General features: G+C 39.2%; 1 protein-coding gene across 3 annotated transcripts; it reads right to left on the bottom strand.

Moving 5' to 3' along the window:
- Nucleotides 1-667: 667 nt before the first annotated feature.
- On the bottom strand, nt 668-11,088 carry LOC135463110 (uncharacterized). 3 transcript variants are annotated; one of them, XM_064740429.1, is made up of 7 exons: nt 10,673-11,088; nt 7,932-7,964; nt 5,275-5,604; nt 4,346-4,423; nt 3,076-3,516; nt 1,532-1,610; nt 668-985 (listed from the first exon to the last, which is right to left on the bottom strand). In XM_064740429.1, exons 1-4 carry the CDS (start codon nt 10,755-10,757, stop codon nt 4,368-4,370), a joined length of 504 nt encoding a protein of 167 aa, XP_064596499.1. In that variant the 5' UTR covers nt 10,758-11,088; the 3' UTR covers nt 668-985; nt 1,532-1,610; nt 3,076-3,516; nt 4,346-4,367. The 3 variants fall into 3 exon arrangements, 2 of the variants coding, with proteins under 2 accessions (XP_064596499.1, XP_064596498.1); XR_010443520.1 differs by lacking the exon at nt 4,346-4,423 and having other exon boundaries at nt 4,874-5,604; nt 10,673-11,078; XM_064740428.1 differs by lacking the exon at nt 4,346-4,423 and having other exon boundaries at nt 10,673-11,076.
- Nucleotides 11,089-22,220: the final 11,132 nt, after the last annotated feature.

The following is a 22,220-nucleotide window of genomic DNA, read 5'->3' on the forward strand; positions in this document are numbered from 1 at the left end:
GCACAAACTAAAACAAACCATTTAGAGTCTATCGTGAATTCCATGGTAATAATATAATAATAAAATTACAAGGTACTCTCGTCTCAATCATTTTCCCTTAACCAGGTTTAGCATACAATGTAGCACTATTATAAAACTGGTCATTTTTCGCCAAATTTGTTTTGCTCTCACTGATTGCCGCAAGCGATTCAAAAATAAAATAAGCGTAGCTAACTTAGCAATTTGAGTTTGGCTTTTACAGAGTAGCATTAAAGTATAGCATTACATCATATACCGCAGTGCTAACAAATTCGGCAATATAGCTCCTCCACTGTTCGTCATACGAAGCATATATAACCATCTCATGTTAAGCCCCATGTTCATGATGTAATACATTCTACACACTGTACTGTAACAATATGCCGGTCGTGTGGTTGTGGCACTTGTCCCTGTATGCTAAAACATGGCATCTGGCTAACAAGTTTTGCTTTAACCAACGTAACACGTTGCTAAAGTAGAATTCGGGGTATCTTTCACATTCTGTTAGCCATTGTGTAGTACAGTGACGTACTGTACTGTAATGAAGGTGGTGTGTCCGCTATGTCCATCTGCTCTCATCCATACGGACAATAGATACGACATCATGCAAAACTAAAATGTCTCATTTATCCATCATATTATTATAGCAGATGAAAAAATCCTGAAACGTAGACCAAAAAAGGACACTATGCTAAAATAGTGTATCCGCCTTATGCATTCTGTTTTTATTTACTGTTGCATACAATCCGGCAACAAAGTCATTATCATGGTTTTTCTGTACTGGTTTTTCAGGGGTTCCGTTTTCGAGTACAGTCTGCGTTTTAGTGTTACCCCCAGGAGAAGCGCCATCTTGTTTTACATAAGCTTTGGTTTCCCCGTAGCTGCCATAGGCGAGGTTCACGTGTTCAACTGCCTGATCGTTGGCATACGCTTGTGGGTATGTGGGTATTTCCTCTTCTTTCTCCGCCTGCCAAAAAAAATGCAATTTTAACGGAATTGAGCAATTCAATTACATAAACAGAAATTGAGGTATGACAAAACATTTAATTACACATTTTAAATGATAGCAACTTCAAAAACATAAAAATTTAGAAATATACATGAGACTTTTGACCGCTGGACGCCATAACAAACTAACTTTGACCGCTGGACGCCATTAACAACCAGCTTTTGAAAACCGGACGCCAAAACAAACCAGGCTTTGGCAGCGGGACGCCATAACCAACCAGCTTTTGACCGCTGTAAACCATAAACAACCAGCCTTTGGCCGTTGTATGCCATAACCAGCCAGTCTTTGGCCGCTGGACGCCATGGCCCACCAGCCATTGACTTCTGAACGCCATGACCAATCTTTGACCAGCCTTTGTCCACTGAGGTAAGGTGTTCGATTCCAGCCCTCACTGTATTCTTTGGGAATTAAGTTATCACCCTGAGCCTTTTTGGTTTCCAAATAATCATATCGTATGGTAAGTACGTCCACTAAACAAAGTAAAGATAAATATTAAAAACTTACTTCACCAAACATACGACTACGAACGCCATGAGTATGAAGAAAACAATGGCGCCAATTACACTGCCTGCAATAATCCCTCCTGTAAGAACAAAAAAAAAAATAAATGAAAGAAATACATAAATCTTGAAATGAAGAAAGCTGTTTCAAAATATATCGTACCACATTGTGCGTCAAGTACAGGCTATTATAGCAAAAAGGTATCTTCCATGGAGATTTCCAGCGTTAAATCCCCAGCCTGGTCACACTTAAGACTCCAAAAAATGGTTAACTGACTACGATTTTCACCGCCTTTTTTCCATTCCTAAATCACAGCTAATTTAAACCGGCGTCAATGCCCTTTCCGTACGGAAATTCAATGTTTTCTGTTATTTCCGTTTTTGCCTATGTTACGTCTCGCAAGAGACTAAGGCACACATGGCGCTATATATTATTGTTTGGCTCCAATTCAGCTAACTTGTCTTATTTGACGTTATATCCGACTCACTCAAACGTCGTATTGGGAATATGTCCAGGTTACATAATGGAAATTGTTCTGAAACTATCGAAGAGTCACATCCATCAATGTCCAGATTACATAATGGAAATTGTTCTGAAACTATCGAAGTCACATCCATCAAATGGTATTTATACAGCGTATGCCTAATTGTTTAAAACCTCGGCTCCATGTCTGTTTCGTACGGCATCCTTCAGTCTTGTTGATCAGGATAAGAGTAGCCTAGCTCACCAAAATAGCACTGTCTTGACTAGCATTTAGAGCACCAACTCTACTGAACCAGATCTCGACAGACTGGTGTCATATCTGGTGTCATGACTGGTGTTTCCATATTGTGTCGCCAATATATGTCAGCAACATTGTCTTGTCGTGGCGCTATGCCATAATCATTCACTTAATGTGGTGATTCAGTGAAAAACACAAGCACCGGGCAGTGCAGTCGAAACATAACCGGAGGCAACCCCAAGTGGATAACAAAAACAGTGGGTTTATATAAAACATGTAGGCCAGTACAAACTATTAACAACGTCATTACCGAGAGACTATCATGGGAGCCGAAGGGCAATGAAAGTTGATTTTAAGTTTATTATTGCCAGATGGTCGTTTGTGGGAAGGTCTGCAGCAACCTGCAGATGGTTGTGTGCTTCCCGCGGCCTTTGTCTGGTTCCCTTCCACCATAATGCTTGCCGCCGTCGTATAAGTGAAATTTTCTTGAGTACGGCGAAAAACATGAGCAATAAATATATGTATACATAGCCCTATTATTATGATTATCATATCAAACCTGATAACACAATGAGTCAACTAGGTGTTGCCAGTATGATCATTTCAAAGCTGCTTTCTCCACCTGCCGTAATGCTGGCCACCTTTGTATAACTTAAATATTCTTGAGTAGGCTACGGCGTAAAACATCAGTCTAATAAATAAATAAAAGTTGATTTTGATGCTACACATAATCACGGGGTAGGTTAAATATACCCTTATATGGAAATGGTGTATATCAAAGACCATCGTCACAGTGTTGCCAATACCTTCCAGAAACAATACTTACCCAAATTTTTATTATTGAATTGGTTGTCTTTTTCAGTAGACATTTTTGGTGTCTGCGACGATTGAAGAGTAAGCTGCACTCTCTGTTGTGTCCAACTGTCATTGTTACTTCTTCTGCAGTAGAACTGTTAACTGTTGTTGTAGTTGTATTAAATTCCACAGTTGTCGCAACGACACTTTGGCCTAGCGTACTATTTATTGACGCGGATGTACTCTGCGCTGTTGCGGGTGGGTTTTGTCGAGAGTGTCGTGCGCTCAGTTGAGAAAGAAGTAGTTCTAGTGACACTTTTAGTCGGTTGCGACGTCACAACAGGATGTGACGTCCCCGTTTTTGTCGACGAGGTCGTCACCTTTGTCGTTGTCGACGTAATTCTCCCCGCCACCGTAGATGGAGTCTGTGGTAAGTTTTCGCCACTACAGCTCATTGTCACCTTTTTATTACCTGGAAAATATGATATTTCTGACTTTAAAAAGTGATTTTGACACTCAGGTCATGCTTACAGACATACTTATTGTGATTTCAAATAGTAATTTGACTCCGCAATACCAATGAGCTTGAACGATCTCACGAGGACTTTAAGGGGAAGAAAACATAAAATGGTGCAATATCAAATGAAAGAGCTTGAAAACTTATTTGTAAATCTGGGTTTTAATAGTATTTTCGATTTCTCCTTCAAGACATAAAGGTAATTAAAAAATATGTTTGTTTGGTGGACCACATCTTGGTATTTATTATCCTTGCATAATGATGTTCTAACGAAAAATGAATTGTATGCTTAATAAATTTATTTCAAAGCAAATTTGTTCTTTACATCAAAACACATGCATTTAACCTGAAATTATGGGGATATTTATAAACATATTTAAAATATAATTAGAATTAAAGTAAAAGAAAGCTAAAATATGAAGTAAGGTTCTTGATACGGAGAACTGAATACTATGCGTAAAAATACTTTCAACTATTTTGTTAGATTTCTTTGTGGGTTTTATTGGCCATACTGACGGTATCTAGGAACTCTGACGTCACATTTTTTCCCTGGTGTTCAGAAGGAATGAATTTTGGAGAACATAATTTCAGTAACCTTTTACTCACGAGTAAAAAGAGTTCGTACAACATTCATTGTCCTGATTAGAGTTCGAAAAACTTTCTGTGACGTCAGAGTTCCTAAACTCTGATGGTATGGTCTTTAAAGCCCCTTTTATAAATAAGACGTTTGAACGCCTTTAATTCTTCACAAAATATCTAAAAATATGAATGAAAGTATATATACGTGTATGCATAGATTTAAGTGGTCAAGTAAATGATGCCTGCTTCGATTTTAGAGGGTCTTTTCCTTTAAAACTGTTAGCTGAAAAGACAAATTTCTGACATAAATATATTTATTAAACATGCGTTACATTTATAACATTGTTAAACAATGACAACATATAACATGAAATGGTCCCAATATAAATATTCACAAAACAAAGATCTTCAAGTGGTCCCATTCACCTTTAGGAAGACTTTGAAAAAGTGGCTGCAGGGGAGGTAACTCTCCCTTTCCGATATATAGTCATCATCAAGGTAAAGCGGCTGTGTGGCTCACAATGGGTTTTTAACTCGGATATTAAGATACGGATATCTTCACCTCACAACTAGCTGAACGTAGAATTTCCGAGATTGCTCTGATGTGAGCTTTTCAGAACGTGCTCCATTTTTAAAAATATCTGATGCACTTGCCATCATGGCGTTTGAGACAAAAACTGTTCATCAAATACGTCTCGTGTTCCTGAAATTTGCAGACGTTTATGTTCCTTACCTTACGTTTGTCGATTTATCGCAAGCACGAGGTCGATCGGTTATTTCCTATTCCGTATGGCCCAGAGATTCCTTGGCGATCGTTAAAGACAAAGGCTGTACTGCGAGCCTCAACTTATTTGACAAGGGCAGGTACCTGTTGGTTTGGGGCTGTCCTTGGCCGAAAACCTTTTGCCAAACCTCAGACCAGATCAGTCTAGAGCTAACCGGAAAGCTGTTACAGTTAAACATAGAAACTTTCCTTGACAAAATTTTTCATGTTTGTTTACTTTAGATTTTTCGCCTGTCCCAATCAGTTCGAAGCCATGTCGAAACACATCTTCTCTTTGCTGTTACGCTTCAGTGCACGTACGCTACGTCTTTGCATAACGAGCTTGGAGCCATATTTTTTATTTGACTTACCGGAAATCACTGTGTATTTCATGCAAACAGGGGCATCGCTTCTTTGTTGAAGAGATTGCTGCAGAGATGCTGTTTCAGAAACACTAAAGCGTGAAGACTGCACTTGTCGACAGTCCATTCTAGTAGCGAAAGGACTTTGACTTTTCAGTACAATCTTATTAAAACCACAACTGGGATCTGTGGACGGCATCATCTCTACCCTGATCAGTACACCAGCGCCGTCTGTCGACAGGTTGCACGTACAAGTCGACGATCCCTGAACTCTCTTCTCGGATGTAGCAAATCCGATTGTATCAAAAGTTGCTGTGTTGTTATAGCACATGGTAACAACTTGAAAAGAACAAAAAAGGAAGATCAGTTAGGCTAATTATCTGAAATAAAATAGACGTCATAATATATCGGGTGGGCATGAAAAAAGGCCGTACTTTGACACTCAGTATCTCCGAAACCCTCTTACCTCAGCTTTTAAAAATTTACAGACTCAAAAGCCATTATGTCCTACGTGTACAGACAAAATTTCAGTCTCATCCTTTAAGATTTCTGTTCATGGGACTAAAATCAAAACAGACTGAAAAACTCATGTTCCGGACATTAGAAAATGATGTTCTTTCTTGTTTTAATTGAAAAGGTGATCAATTCCTTGTCCGACGCCGAGAAACCATCTTGACTCAGCAAAACTTGGGTCTATCTGGCAGAAGGGTTTCTCTGACACTACACCCCAGACAATTTTTTCAGACGACACTTGATTGACGCGTGTCACACAGGTGCAGCGCGCGCTCTACTCATGACACCTGACAGGTAATGCAATGTGGGTCAACGGAACGTGCGTATTTGAGGCTATGTTTTCATTTTAACCCTGTGTACAGACTACTCAAGCTATGACCTTGAAAATTGGTTGGTATATTAACAAAATCTCGCCATTTGAATGTCTTAAGTTTGAAAGGGTTTGAACAAAGGATAATAGAGCAATGCAGTATCAAAGTACGGCCCATTTTTATGCCCACCCGATATATACAGGATTAGACTCATAGACGTGCGTGAACGTGAATTTAATCACATAATATTGAGCAAGTTGTTGAGTATAAGAATAAAAAAAGACACAACGACACAATTTTAGATTAGAGAGTCCGCTTCAGGAGCGGTTGATCCAGGTTCAATCCTGGGTCGGGTAACACCTAAAACCTTAAAAGAGGAAGTTGTACATTACATACACTCTAAAGGACTTCTTCGTCGTCCTGTTTCTGAAAAAATGTTAAGTATGACGTTAAATCCCAACCACTCACTCATTCACTCATGCAGGGATAAAGTGATGGAGAAAGTTAGAATAAACAGTTAAAGTATCGTGGTGATACTTACGCACACAAAAAAACAACATTTGTGTCGTTTGAAGACAGACTTGTGTTCTTTCAACAAGTCTTGTGTCCTATTTGAACAACTCTTGTGTTGAATGAACACAAGGTCTTTGCTTGAAAGAACTGAATACAAGATGTGCTGGATTACATGCACAATATTTTGTTGCAAAATACACAAGTTTGTGTGGACAACTGCTAACGATACGCAGTTTGTGTTTCATTATTTTGTAACACAAACATGTGTACTTTACATTTATGTAACACATGGTTGTGTTGGGCTAACACATTTCTGTGTTGAATGAAAACAACATAAGACGTTGTGTTAATTTTCAACACAAGTGTTTTTTTGTGTGGGAATACTGTATCTTTACCTTATTATTTTGATCCCAGGTTTCACTGTGAGTCTAAAACAGTGAGAACCATTAAAATGTGGAGGAGATGCTTTCAATTCTTCATTATGACATAATACAGTTATTATATATAAATTCAACCAGTTTTCCTGAGTAAAAATCGTGCCAGCACAAAATTTAGACAACTGTACAATTTTAAAATTCTGGCTCTAGAAAGTGTTTAATCTTAATGCGTTTCAGTAAACACGTTACAGCAGACAGAATTCATGTACTAAAGATGCAAACAAGAGCGTTGAATATTTGTGTGGATTGAAGGCGTTACGTTAGTGAAGTTCTTGCTAAGGTAAACTTGGTAAATCTTTTTCTTGCTTTGGTGGTCATAAATTCACCTCAATAAACGTATCAGTTTGGTCTTTTCGTTGACATTATTATGACTAGCAGACAATCCTGATCATAAATCGTATTCATAATTATAATATGTACTTCTCATCAAAATATGTTTATGTTAATCTGGGCGGCTCTAAGAATAATAGAGCAGTGCAGATCTGTGGGCGACAAAATTCACAGAAGTATGAAAACTAGTCCATTGTTAGTTTTAGATTAATGTATTTATGTAACTGGAGTATAAACTCTACCTACACGGCATTGTGCGGATACCGAACCGCACGTCACAGAGTCACGCCGTTTTAAAACTTATAAGTGTTGTACAATAGTCACTACGATCCTACATGGTAACCGAACAATGCTGTGTGGTTGCTCTCTGGTACTTCGTAGTTGATGCACCTTACTCTATAGCTGCTCGAGAATACTGAACTGCTGTCACAAAATACCGTGCGGCTGGCACAGTGCTTTACGTAGGCCTGCGGTGTAACAGTGACACAGCACCATGCTGCTGTGCGTTCCTGTCAGGCCCGCTGTCACCTGGAAGCACACATACACTTTGTCGCATACATACCTGGTCTGCTTGGTGATCCACACCCTCGTACATCTGAAACCGAACAGTGAGAATTCAGAGCATAGCGGGATCACACTATTGTGTTGATAAGAAAGAAAAAACTTTACATGATACTTCCTTGAATGACCACCCCCTCCCCCTCCCTCCCACCCCTTTTTGGCAGATAATCGAAAGTTCTGTATACATAAAATGCATTTGAAACGTTTTTTATCTAACTGAACACAACGGAATGCTTGAATTTAATGGTAGACTGTGGACACTACAGGCTTCAGTATTCAATGTTCCATCTACAAGGCATTCCATCTACAAGTCTATTTATTGTTTCATCTACCTAGCCTTTTTTACCTCTACATAGTGTTCATATGCTTAGTGCTTTATCTAATTACATGAACTGTTTTTTTTTTTTTAAAATTAAATTCAGTTAAAATGTTTAGATTTTAAAAAAGACAATGGACACTAAAAGTTTGACTGACGTCGCATCTACACATTATTTCATCCATATGGTGCTATATTTACATGATGTTTACGTTACCAGGTGTTTCAGTTACCAGGTGTTTCAATTAACAGGTATTTCAATTACCCGGTGTTTCAATTACCAGGTGTTTCAGTTACCAGGTTTTCCAGTTACAAGGTGTTTCAGTTATCAAGTGGTTCAGTTACTTGGTGCTCAAGTTACCAGGAGTTTCAGTTACCAAGTGTTTCAATTACCCGGTGTTTCAATTACCAGGTGTTTCAGTTACCAGGTGTTTCAATTACCAGGTGTTTCAATTACCAGGTGTTTCAGTTACCAGGTGTTTCAGTTACCAGGTGTTTCAGTTACCCGGTGTTCAAGTTACCAGGAGTTTCAGTTACCAAGTGTTTCAGTTACCAGGTGTTTCAGTTACCAGGTGTTTCAGTTGCCAAGTGCAACCTTGTAGAGACATTCGTGATACAGATCGTTTCTGAATTGATCATCATGATTATAAATCACAGCTTCCATCGTCCTGAAAATGAGAGTAAAGACAGCTTCCATCGTGCTGAAAGCGAGAGTAAAGACACGTAGCTTTCATCGTGCTGAAAGTGAGAGTAAAGACAGCTTCCATCGTGCTGAAAGCGAGAGTAAAGACACGTAGCTTTCATCGTGCTGAAAGTGAGAGTAAAGACAGCTTCCATCGTGCTAAAAGCGAGAGTAAAGACACGTAGCTTTCATGGTGCTAAAAGTGAGAGTAAAGACAGCTTCCATCGTGCTGAAAGCGAGAGTAAAGACACGTAGCTTTCATCGTGCTGAAAGTGAGAGTAAAGACAGCTTCCATCGTGCTGAAAGCGAGAGTAAAGACACGTAGCTTTCATCGTGCTGAAAGTGAGAGTAAAGACAGCTTCCATCGTGCTGAAAGCGAGAGTAAAGACACGTAGCTTTCATCGTGCTGAAAGTGAGAGTAAAGACAGCTTCCATCGTGCTGAAAGCGAGAGTAAAAACACGTAGCTTTCATCGTGCTGAAAGTGAGAGTAAAGACAGCTTCCATCGTGCTGAAAGCGAGAGTAAAGACACGTAGCTTTCATCGTGCTGAAAGTGAGAGTAAAGACAGCTTCCATCGTGCTAAAAGCGAGAGTAAAGACACGTAGCTTTCATCGTGCTGAAAGTGAGAGTAAAGATAGCTTCCATCGTGTTGAAAGCGAGAGTAAAGACAGCTTCCATCGTGCTGAAAGCGAGAGTAAAGACACGTAGCTTTCATTGTGCTGAAAGTGAGAGTAAAGACAGCTTCCATCGTGCTGAAAGCGAGAGTAAAGACACGTAGCTTTCATCGAGCTGAAAGCGAGAGTAAAGAGACTTAGCTTTCATCGTCCTGAAAGCGAGAGTAAAGACACGTAGCTTTCATCGTGCTGAGAGTGAGAGTAAAGACACGTAGCTTTCATCGAGCTGAAAGCGAGAGTAAAGACACGTAGCTTTCATCGTGCTGAAAGCGAGAGTAAAGACACGTAGCTTTCATCGTGCTGAGAGTGAGAGTAAAGACACGTAGCTTCCATCGAGCTGAAAGCGAGAGTAAAGACACGTAGCTTTCATCGTGCTGAAAGCGAGAGTAAAGACACGTAGCTTTCATCGTGCTGAGAGTGAGAGTAAAGACACGTAGCTTTTATTGTGCTGAAAGTGAGAGTAAAGACAGCTTCCATCGTGTTGAAAGCGAGAGTAAAGGCTTGTAGCATTTAATGTGCCAAACCAGTGAGGTACTGTGTACATTACAGCTAACTGACCTTCGAGCGCAGGGCTTTTATGGGTAATAAATGATAATATATAACCACGTAAAATATTTCTTAGAATGTTTTAGTGTAAATCTCCATAATCAGTTGTGAAAACGTGAAAACTTTGTTAATCACCTAAAATTTCATTCTAATTAAAATTTTACCCTAAAACAAATGTATAACCTGAATAATATATTTTAAAAATTTATGACTCTTATGCTCATTATTTCATTAAGGATATCAAAATCAGCATTTAGCTGAAAGCTATATACTAATGCAACTTTGAGAAGTGGAAGAAATATATGTAGAGGGTACTATTCCTAAATATACTAAAAACCCAAACACTTTTTTCAGGATTCCCCATGACTTAAATAAACCCCAAAAAATGTCATATCGTAAAGTGAACTTAACACAACATAAAATAAAATATAATTCCTGTAATTCAGGAACTAGGCCTCCGTTATCGTTTTCGAAACTATTCATATATGAAAGAAACAAATCCACGTAGAAATGATAATACTTACGTGGCAACCCAACAAAAATAACTATAAATACAGTCATGTAGACTCGTTCCATACTCTGGGGATGCAGCCCGAGTGTAAAGTCCATATTGTAAAGTCTCAGTGCCGTCACACAGGTTCAGATTGTATTACAGAAGAACAAAGCGTTTCCAGTCGGTTCCCTCAGTCCATGGGGCACCATCACTGTGCGAAAATCTTTGAAAGCATACACTGTGTGATTTGTTTCGCAATAACGTATACCCGTATCTAGTTCAAGTGTTGTCTGATTTCGCCACAATGTGAAAAAGAAGCATCTGGTGTAATACTACAAAAGGCGAATGAGGACGGACATTTGCTAGCGTAAAAAACTCGGGTGTGGAAACCGGTTTTGAGTAAATCAGGCCACGTTATCAACAAACTGGCGTTTAAATACGAACATAGTTTCGTATCCAGGAGGGCCGAAAATTAGCAAATATTCTGCGCACCGGATTATAAATCATTGCCTGTATCAGAAAAGGTATCAATCAGAAGAAGACAAAACTCAAACTGTAATATGCTCACACACCACTGGTTAACTGTTAAATGTGGAAATGTCGGTCAGGTAAACACTCAGGTAAGAATGGCTATAACATAACTGCTCTGTGGCCTAGACATGGATATTTGGCGAAGAGGTATAGACTTACAGTGGTCGATACAGTGTTTACACCAGGTTGATTTAGGTACGTGCTAACATATTAAACAGACGCATCACGTGACATCGATCGACGTTTGTCTCGTATCGCTGTGGGGTGTGACATCGAGTCTTGGCCGAATCATTTGTCACATCAATCAGGAGATTAATGTTAGACATACCCAAATAGGATTTATTTATTTATTTGGTTGGTGTTTTACGCCATACTGAAGAATATTTCACTTATACGACGGCGGCCAGCATTATGGTGGGTGGAAACCGGGCAGAGCCCGGGGGAAACCCACGACCATCCGCAGGTTGCTAGCAGACCTTCCCACTTACGGCCGGAGAGGAAGCCAGCATAAGCTGGACTTGAACTCAGCGACCCAAATAGGATATCTTTTGTCACAATGATAACGGTTCCCTTAAACACATTTGTATTGAAGACATTTTTTTTTCGAAATGACGCAATTGACTCCTGACTGACTGATTTATTTGATTCACTGATGGGTTGAATTTTTGATTAGTTGATTGACATTGATTGAGGTCTACATATACACGTGAACAATCACAGGTGGATTGAGGCGATATAGAAGAATAGTTTTGTTCACAAGACCGACTGACTGATTGACCGATAGGTTGACTGAGAGATTGATTGCTTGATTCATTATTGATTTACACGTAAACAATCGCAGGTGGACTGAGGTGATATAAAGAACAGTTTTGTACACAAGTCAAAAGAGCCAAATCCAGACAGGCGGAGTCTGGCGTATCTGTAAAAATATGTCACGTTGTCCAGCGTGCAAGGGACTGTAATCAGAGCCAAAATATTATCAGATTAATTTAGTCAAAGGAAACTTACACTTGATTAGACCAAACCTCATTTATAAATGTCACTCGATGTATTACCCAATCTCATTAACAGAACAAAGAAAATACTGATCGATTTGACTGATGTCAAATATTGAACCACAGTTGAAAAAAAAAGGATGCAAAAGCTTTCACGAGTCCCTCGGGTAAACGGAAAAATTGATCTCTCACTCATACAGCAAGTTGCTTCTCAGGACGTCGCTAGACACCCTGCTGGAATGCGCTCTCGTTCTCCGGAAATTAGAAATTTCAGAATGCAAATTTACTCCGTGCTTTTTCTTTGAACAATTTCACGGACTGCCAAGATTAAACTTCATGTTGAATCATTTAGGCGATCAGAATGAAGAGAAAAAGAAAATTTGAAGATCTTACTCATGACAATTCTTAGTTGAAGCCGACAAGACATGGTTTTGCATTTTTAAATTTCAACGACTGTCATTCATCAATGCACCTAAACCCGTATTAGCAACATTTATTTCTCTCCTTAATCTCAGACCGGCCACGATAGCACAGTTGTGAGGAAACCGGGCCGAACCGGAGGGAAACCCACGAACATCGGCAAGCTGTTGGCAGACCTTCCCACATGCGACCGGAGAGCAAGCCAGCAGGTTCGGTTCATTCTGTTCGCATACGTAAGATTTAAAGGTCGAGAAAACATAAATATTACAGAAAGTTCAGATGAAAAATTTTGAAAAGTTAGTAATACATTTGGCCTAAAATATTTTTTTCGATTTTTCTTTAATGAGAAAAAGGAATTTTGAAAATAGTTTTTGTATGGTGGGTATTTGCGACCACCTATACGTATCTGCTTTTTCTGTATAATAATGTTCCAAATGACAATGTTATGCATCTTTAATAAATATATTAGAATTTTCAGCTAACCAATGTGTTCAGACAACCTGAATTTTAATCATACATGTATTTTTATTTTTAATACATTCATAAATATTATCTTAATTAAAATTAAACGCATGTCTCTGACATATTGTTTGTGTTAGAAATGTTACATATTGTATGTGTTAGAATTTTCAGCTAACAAATGTGTTCAGACAACCTGAGTTTTAATCATACATGTATTTATATTTTTAATACATTCATAAATATTATCTTAATTAAAATTAAACGCATGTCTTTCATATACATGAAAACAACAAATTTACAATGAAACAAATTTATTAGACATGGATCATATAGTCATTTAAAAGAGTTTATTGGAAAGACGACGTATACCCAAATACCTGATATATTAACATATTTTCAAGTACTCTTTCTCCCTGAGAGAAAAAATCGAGAAAAAAATATTAAAGACGATATTTGCGAATAACTTTTCACGTTATTTCATCTGATATTCGCATCATTTTATGATTTCTTCTCCTTTACCTCTTACTGATTACACGTCTTGGCAAACGAGTAAATGGTCTAGCTCTCTCATGCAACACTTCATTACATGTATTCAAGGCTCTCGATGGTGCCATTAGCGACATTGCCATTATTAGGGCATATTTTAGACGCCAGATCTTAATGTTTCTTTTCACATAAATCACAATTCATAGCACAAATGTATCGTTGAACAGCTCGAATTCTATAATTTACCAGTAATTCTGATTTAAGGTGCAAAGTACCTTTTTTCAATATGGCAAATACCTCTTTCCTAACACAAACACCACAGCTTCGTTGCTACAAAGTGTCGTCGTCATATGACTGAAAAATTGTTGAGTACGACGTTAAACCCCAAGCACTCACTCACTCACTCCTGCTAAAAAGTGAGCTCAAATTTGCACAAACGTAAATTTCATTATGACACAAACTCTTCAAGTGATACGTTGCCATGACAGCTGCACCCGTCGCAAACTTACGCAGGCTTTGTAGAACGAAACTATAACAGGCCATTAGATGGTTAGCATTGGCCCTGATTCAAAGATCACGTGACCTAGTTCCTGACCTGAAAAATGTTTTTATTTCCCTTTCCGTTTATCAGCGCAAAGTCACGCATAACCTCGTCCTGTTTCAGGTAATCTGGTGACCACAGGATATTCCTGCAAGAGAACAGTAGAAAGTCTCAATACAACAACATCAGCATCTATATAACAACACCGAACTCTAACTGACGGACTATCTGACTGACTTGCGCACAGACGAAGATTTCTAGCTCTTCAGCATGACTACCATGTCACCTGTGGAAACCAATAAACCAGTCAGAATTCACATTCCTGTACATATATTTTAGTCGTTTTTAACATTTTAACAATGTTCTACAAAGCATCAAATTAACAAATGAAATATCAGATTTCAGCGTATGCGCACAGAAATTTCCTCAGGTCCCACGGTTGGCGAATGTAGGACCTTTTGTACACTGTTCCCCGTACGTCTGAAGGTCTGGAAGCAACCTGCGGATGGTCGTGGGTTTCCCCCGGGCTCTGTCCGATTTCCTCCCACCGTAATGCTGGCCGCCGTCGTATAAGTGAAAGATTCTTGAGTACGGCGTAAAACACCAATCAAATAAATAAATAAATATACTGTTCCGTTGCTTGAAAACCACTTATCTTCTATCAATATGGCGCACCTGTCCGTGCGTTGTCAGTAATTTGCCAAAGGTCGGTGGTTTACCTCAATCACTATTGTTTTATAAATGGAAATGTCTTGAGTGTGGCGTCAAGCAACAATCAATCAATCAATCAATCAATTATGCCATTTTTTATGTGCTTGTTGAGAGAGTTCGGTTTTGGTAAATTCCACTTCCTCGTTTTTGCATCATTTTGTAATGATGGATACCGATTCCAGTTTTCGCTTTCTGGTTTTCGTATAACAGCTCAGCGCTTCTAACTCTGGGTCGAAGACGAACGGCTTTTTGGTCCTGCTGATCAGTCGTGATAGAACAGCAAGCGTGGTGTAAAAGCGGAGTAACCCTGAGAAATTTAACATGAATGTTCGTGGCACTAAAACCCGTCTTCCTCATTACCCCTTGCTAGATACATTTGCAAAAAAATAATTTCAGAATTGTGTGTTGGATGAATGTACTTGGTCATACCGGTATTACCTGCTTCTTATCTCAACTGTGTAAGTTTTACCCTGTGGAACATTTAGTACCCTCTGAGATTATGGTGTTGCTTACACTTATACTTCCGTATTCATTGTTACGACCCAAACTGCCTGTATTATAAAGAGATGGCTTGTTCGAAATACACGACAGTTTAGCCGCACAAAAAAGTAACCAAAACCAGCAGATTTTATTTTACAACAATTTATTAGCTTAACAAGAACAGATAATAAGACTTATACAAATATTAAAGTACTAAGTTTAACAAAGTTTAACAAGAAAGCATAGCAGTATCTATACAAATACTAAGGTACTTACGGTGTCAAGTCCAAACGGACGCATATATTCCACAATATATATACCACACAGGCATAAATGCTCAGAGGCAAATTCACAAGAGGGAAAATCCACAGTATAACTGAGTGTATGACGAAATATACATAAAATTCCACAGACAGTGTCCGTGTACTAATAAGCACTGTGTATACAAGAGCACAAATTAAACATACAAGTTCAGACTGAACAAGTGCTCTGTGGAGATAGGATATAACAAAGCCAGAGGCTATAAAGACACCAAAATTCAGCACAAATGGCCTACTAAAGTAATACACAGCAAAAGCATCCAAGCTCTCAATAATTCTCCTTTCTCTCCGTTCTCTGTTCTCTCTCGTCTTATATAGCCTGGTGGAATTGTCCAGAATAAGAAAATTCCTGAACACTTGATGTAAACAAACAGGCACCGACCTGCGCGCATTCTGGAATATTCTAAGGTAGAGGCAGACAGCACTCCCTGAACTTAGCATGTGTAAACAGTGGCAAGCTATATTTAGAAACTGACGGCAGTCGTGCACATAACATCATTCTGTTTAAGTTTTGCTTTTCCTTTGGTGATCTTTTAACATAAACCGGGTATAGCAGGGTCTATTTCCAATCTTAGTGCATAGTTCGTATTTTCCCCCAAAAATTCCCGTGTACCAGCTTGGTTATAAATGTCTGTGCTCATTTATACGGCTAACGCCAAAGAGTTGTTCGCCTTGGTAATTTCTTGCGAGCGCTTTAGGTCAAAAACCGTTGATCTTCGAGATTCTCGTTGAGACCTTTTTTTGCAATCCTTGACAACACGATGTTGTCCTGCAGAGATTTAGCCTTGCAAATTCGCATCAGTTAAGAAAAGGGCAATAAATGTCAAGCGTAGTGTCCTAACGCTATCGCATTTTTTCATCGATTTATTTCCATTTGGACAGCTTTGATGTTCATCACGGTTATTGCTAGGCCAAATCCCTTTCATTAAGCATTAAATCATTTTCCGTGGCCTTAAAGGATGTATTCTTAAACATGATTCAATACATCGATTGGAAAAAAAAGATATACTGTGAATCGAATTAAAAGGATTCAAGTGGTTACCAAGGAAACGGGAATAAAAAGGAGAGTCGTACTGTGGCTTATAACTTGGCTGAATTCAGTCCTACTTTAAATAAGACAAAGAGAGAAACTTTCTGACTTCAAACCGCAGCCGAATGAGCAGGTGCTTTATATGAATAAGCGACTTTATCCAATTCGGGTCTACTTCCCGCAGAACCCCACCAGACGACAAAGTTGTCAGAATTGTCTTTAACGTCATTGTAAGTTTTCTTATCAGGCATTTTAAAATATTCCAGCGTAAAACACATACAACGGTAAATAATGTACGTTAACAAACATCAACTGCTTTTTAAAAAATACAAGATTACCATTTTGTACGACAAAGAAATATTCAAGTTTGCATGAATATACCCTGAAAAGTGTTGCGTAACATAATTACCAGTTTTCTGCATTAAAATAGCCGAGCACGGTCATTTTTGACAGTGTACAGCTAACATGAAGTCAAAAGCATAACAATATTCATAAATATGGCATCGTTTTTATGCCACTTAGAGCTCAGCAAGATGTCTTTTATTGAAATATTATGGAAGCATGTGTCTTTTGAGCGCCTCAGTTTTGTAAGCCATCGGATAAACCTGAAGCTTTATTGCGTGCTATTAAAACATTTGTAGCACTTTGGGATTTTCAAACTACCAAAAAATAAAGCATCTTTAAAATATTAGAGAGCTAAAAAGCCAACCTTGAGCAAAAATATCTCTGCAATAACAATGGACCCGCTCTTTCTTTTCACTTTATGTGGAATTAGCAGCTATGAAAATATAGAGTCACGCGAGTATGGACCGATGTCACACGTCTTTGTTTGGTCATATGACCTTTAACGTATCAGGTGACGCCGCTGGAATCTTCAAATATGGACAATAAATGTTGCTTGTGTGCGGGTAACCGATATCAACTGACAACGGGATTGATCTAAGTTGTCCATGTTGCCAGCTATGTTGTCCATGTTGCCAGCCGTGTTGTCCATGTAGCCAGCTTTGTTGTCCATGTTGCCAGCCGTGTTGTCCATGTTTCCAGGTATGTTGTCCATGTTGCCAGATTTCTTGTCCATGTACCCAGCTATGTTGTCCGTGTTTCCAGGTATGTTGTCCATGTTGCCAGCTTTGTTGTCCATGTTGCCAACCGTGTTGTCCATGTAGCCAGCTTTGTTGTCCGTGTTTCCAGGTATGTTGTCCAAGTGGCGGTGGACCAAGTGCGACTGGTGTTCGTAACTTGAGTTACATCCTTGCTAATTGAAACCTTATGGCCTATGTTGTTCACGAATAGCTAGGGAGTATTAAGCCAGAAAAAATGTCTAGATTAATGGAAACCTGTGTTTTGGTAACGCTTAGTTTTGACATGTTGAATGACTGGATTAGCTGATCCTTCTTCAACGTCACTTTCAACATTATTTCGGTCATATCAGGTCGCTGTCTCCTTTTAGCAGGCAGTACCCAACGTCGACATATTTATTGTTCTGCTTCGCGCCCCATCACATTTAACTGACACAGGGTTAACATGCTGAGCGTCAAGCGATATAGTGCCAAGATTAAAAATGTTAAATTGTGATGTATGACTTGGTATAGGACTGAAGGCTAAGCTGGTGAGAATGAGACAAGTCTAAGTTTCGTCAACGCATGGCGCTATGGCTAGAACAAATAGGTTAATTGAATAAAATTAAATGAGGTATTGATTTGCGATGTTTAAAGCTAATCTATCTCCAAAACAGAAGCCGTGCTGCGAACTATCCATCTTAACTGATTCTGAATAAAAATAATAATATAATGAAATGTGCTTATTCTCCTGTTTTTATTTTATTGCTAATATAGAAGGAATGTCTAAGACAGGATTTTGGACATATTACATCTTGGTCATATGTTTATATGTTTATTTAAGTCACCCACAAAAGTAAGGAGAGTGCTGACTCATTATTCATTCATTTCATTAGTGTTTTCCGCCGTACTCAAGAATATTTCACTTATATGACGGAGCCTTACATTATGAAGGGAGGAAACCGGGCAGACTCCGGGGGAAACCCACAACCATCCGCACTAGTTAACAGGCCTTGTTTGTTTTGTAGCAGGCAGGTCTCAATGCCAATATAGTGCCGCCTGACTGAAACGCCATTTTATCGTTTAGCAAATCTGTCAGGTCTCTGACCTATGAGTTCGTGTGATCGAATCCATCTCCGCCCCGGCTTGGAGTTAAGACGTTTGCAAGGTACCTGGTGAAGCTCGGTTGTTTACCCTGGGACGTTCTAGTTTCCTTCACCCATAAAACTGACCGCCATCGTATAAGTGAAAAAAAAACGGTTGTTCAAAAGTGTATCAACAAATAAGTCAGGCTTAAATGTTAAAACCAGTCTTTACCTAATAAAAACTAATGTCATTTTTTTCCTAAGCATACAGACACTAGGCACGACGCTCCTCCCAGTCACAGCATAAAGACACAAGACACGACACCCCGCCCAGTCACAGCATACAGACACCAGACCCGACACCCCGTCCAATCACAGGATACAAACACTAGGCACGACGTTCCGCCCAGTCACAGCATACAGACACAAGGCACGACACCCTGCCCAGTCACAGCATACAGACATCAGACCCGACACCCCGCCCTATTACAGTATACAAACACTAGGCACGACGCTCCGCCCAGTCACAGCATACAGACACAAGGCACGACACCGCGCCCAGTCACAGCATACAGACACCAGACGACACCCCGACAACTCACAGTATATAGACACCAGAGCCGACGCCCTGCCTAATCACAGTATACAGACACCAGACACGACACTCCACCCAGTCACAATACACAGACACCAGACATGACACCCCGCCCAGTCACAATATGCAAACAGACAAGTCACGGTCCGGTGAACACTGATCTTCGTGAACCAGTACTTGACCTAGCCCCGTAATTAGGCTACACAGCCCAGAGATAAAGTCTTCGGATGAGATACAGTACCTAGTCTTAGACTAATAAAACTGAAATCTGATTTATGATTTTTATGATGTTAAATGCAAGATTATGGTATTATCTTATTTCACAACACTTAACAAAATGCTTAGAACATGTTACGGCCTTACCCTATCTTTGGCCAAAATGGTGTGTGTAATGTATAATGCATTATACACGTACATGTAAATGTTAAAATTTGTGAAATATAATATTACATTACAACCTGCCAAGAATCATTATCCTGTGAAACTGTTGAAGATATTGCCAGTGGCAGTTTACAGCATTTAACATGAAGTGTCATTTTAACTTTAATAGACTGTTGACATTTTAACATATGCTTTTGAACAGGGTACTCGTAATGCATGCTTTATGTTTAAAGTATCAGGGAGTCAACGTAACACTGCGCGAGAATGCGAGTATAAAAAATGATATAGGCCTATATCTCTTACTCATATGACCCACTTGTATACACTCAGATCTTATCCCTGCATGAAAGAAACGTATTTCACGCTTGACTATAATGCTCTAAAAACAACCCGTGGCAAAATTAATTTTACAGAAACAAACTGCCTCAGTGGCGTTCGGCTTTCGCTCCAGACGATGGAGAATTGCTTTAGGTGACAGAGCCATCTCCGTCAATAGCCTCGGTTTGGTTTTTTGATAAATTAGCACTCCATTATCACCAAATTTCTTGGCGCCAAAAGCCTGGGGGCAAAACCAGGAGCAATTCATCTGGAAGTCACTCACATTTGCCGAGAAGAGACGCAACTTGTAAAGGGGATGGAAATAGGACAGATCCTATAACCGACCTACGTGTACATGCATACCGTGCCGGAACATTTATGGTTTACATAAGCGGATTGGTTTTCCTTCAGATTTATGTGACAAATTTTGTCAATTTCAATCCCAAAAATATAAATCTCCAGTCTTTCGCATCACGCCATAGCATTACATGCTGGTTAGATTTTCCTCTACCAAAAACAAAGCATATCAAAAGACCATCCCTGTATGACCACCATATTTAGCTCTTGGCTGCGTTAAGAGCAAGATGAGTAAGCCTGCTATCGTTACCATAAGCGTAACAACTCGTCGAAGCGAAAAGGACACAGTGACGAACCCGTTTTTGGCAGCTGTAGCGACTTGACAGAAGGTATGACGTAGGGTATGCATCCCGCACAACTTTATACATCAAGTTTCCCTATATTGCGATTACCACGGCCATTGGCAGGTAGCTGACCGATCTCTCCACGTACGATACAGGAGGAAAGAAGCGTTGACGACTGCATTGGTAAGAGGTTTCAAAACCATTGTTCTGTGTTAAAGCACCCACTCCGAAGATATCAATTTCGATCCGATCCGATGACAAGTGAAATGATAATTAAGGGTATTTCAAAAAGACATTCGTTAGAAAATTTGCATTTCTGGATTTCACTCTTTGTTCCTATTTTACAGACCACAACAACCAACCCATTAATATGATCCTAATGGGATATACAAAACATACAGAACATCAAGACAATCCGTTAATTAAATCCTTTAAAAAAATCGTACTGTCTTGCTTGTTGGAACATATAGCACTTTTCTTTAAATTGTCTACCTTACAACCCGGATTAAGACACGAAACAAGCCTTTTTTATCCCTAGACGAACATTTTGAATTTTCTGGCCAACCCAGTGTCAAATTAATTAATTGCCTTTCATTTCAATAGCATGTTCCTTGCTCAGTGAAATGTCCCCAAAACGTCAAATAAGGTGGCCGAGATGGACACAGGACTGTTGAATGTGATCATTTGTGCATACCAGAAATAGAGATTTGGACGCTTTTCCGTGCTATTTCTAAGCACATAATTTATTTATTTATTTGATTGGTGTTTTACGCCGTACTCAAGAATATTTCAATTATACGACGGCGGCCAGCATTATGGTGGGTGGATAGAGCCCTGGGGAAACCCACGACCATCCGCAGGTTGCTGTCAGACCTTTCCACGTACGGCCGGAGAGGAAGCCAGCATGAGCTGGACTTGAACTCACGGCGGCTTCATTGGTGAGAGATTCCTGGTTCATTACGCTGAGCTAGCGCGCTAACCAACTGAGCCTAAGCACATAATTAAGTCAATCTTAAGTGTTGGTGGATTTTTACATAGAAATATATGTGACATTGGGAAACGCTTATATATGTTGATTTTATGCCACACACTGCGGGGTAATATGCGAATCTCCAGACTTTAAGATAGGTAATATGGTACATATCAGAAAACACGGAATCCAAATCTCAACAGATCTGAACTCAACCACCAGATGCGATAAGCAGCAAATAAACTGATTTTCAAATGATGAAAAGTTCAGGCAAAGTTGTTGCAGACTTACATTCCGAATCAGACAGCAAGTACTTCCTCTTTTTTAATGCACAGCCTTGTCTGGATTGGGTTATGTGTTTTTGTGTTTTGTTTGTTGTTGTTTTTTTTGTTTTTTTTACATAGATTCACTTTTAAATTGACCAGAAAATTCTGATCGTGACACCCGATGATGAAATTATTTCACTTATCCGGTAAATGAATACATGTACAATATGTTTCAAACTGAAACCTGACAATATTCTTTTCGCCAAAGAGGCTGTTTAGTTTAGGTTCT

The sequence above is a fragment of the Liolophura sinensis genome, chromosome 2 (assembly GCF_032854445.1).
Source record: "Liolophura sinensis isolate JHLJ2023 chromosome 2, CUHK_Ljap_v2, whole genome shotgun sequence".
NCBI lineage: Eukaryota > Metazoa > Mollusca > Polyplacophora > Chitonida > Chitonidae > Liolophura > Liolophura sinensis.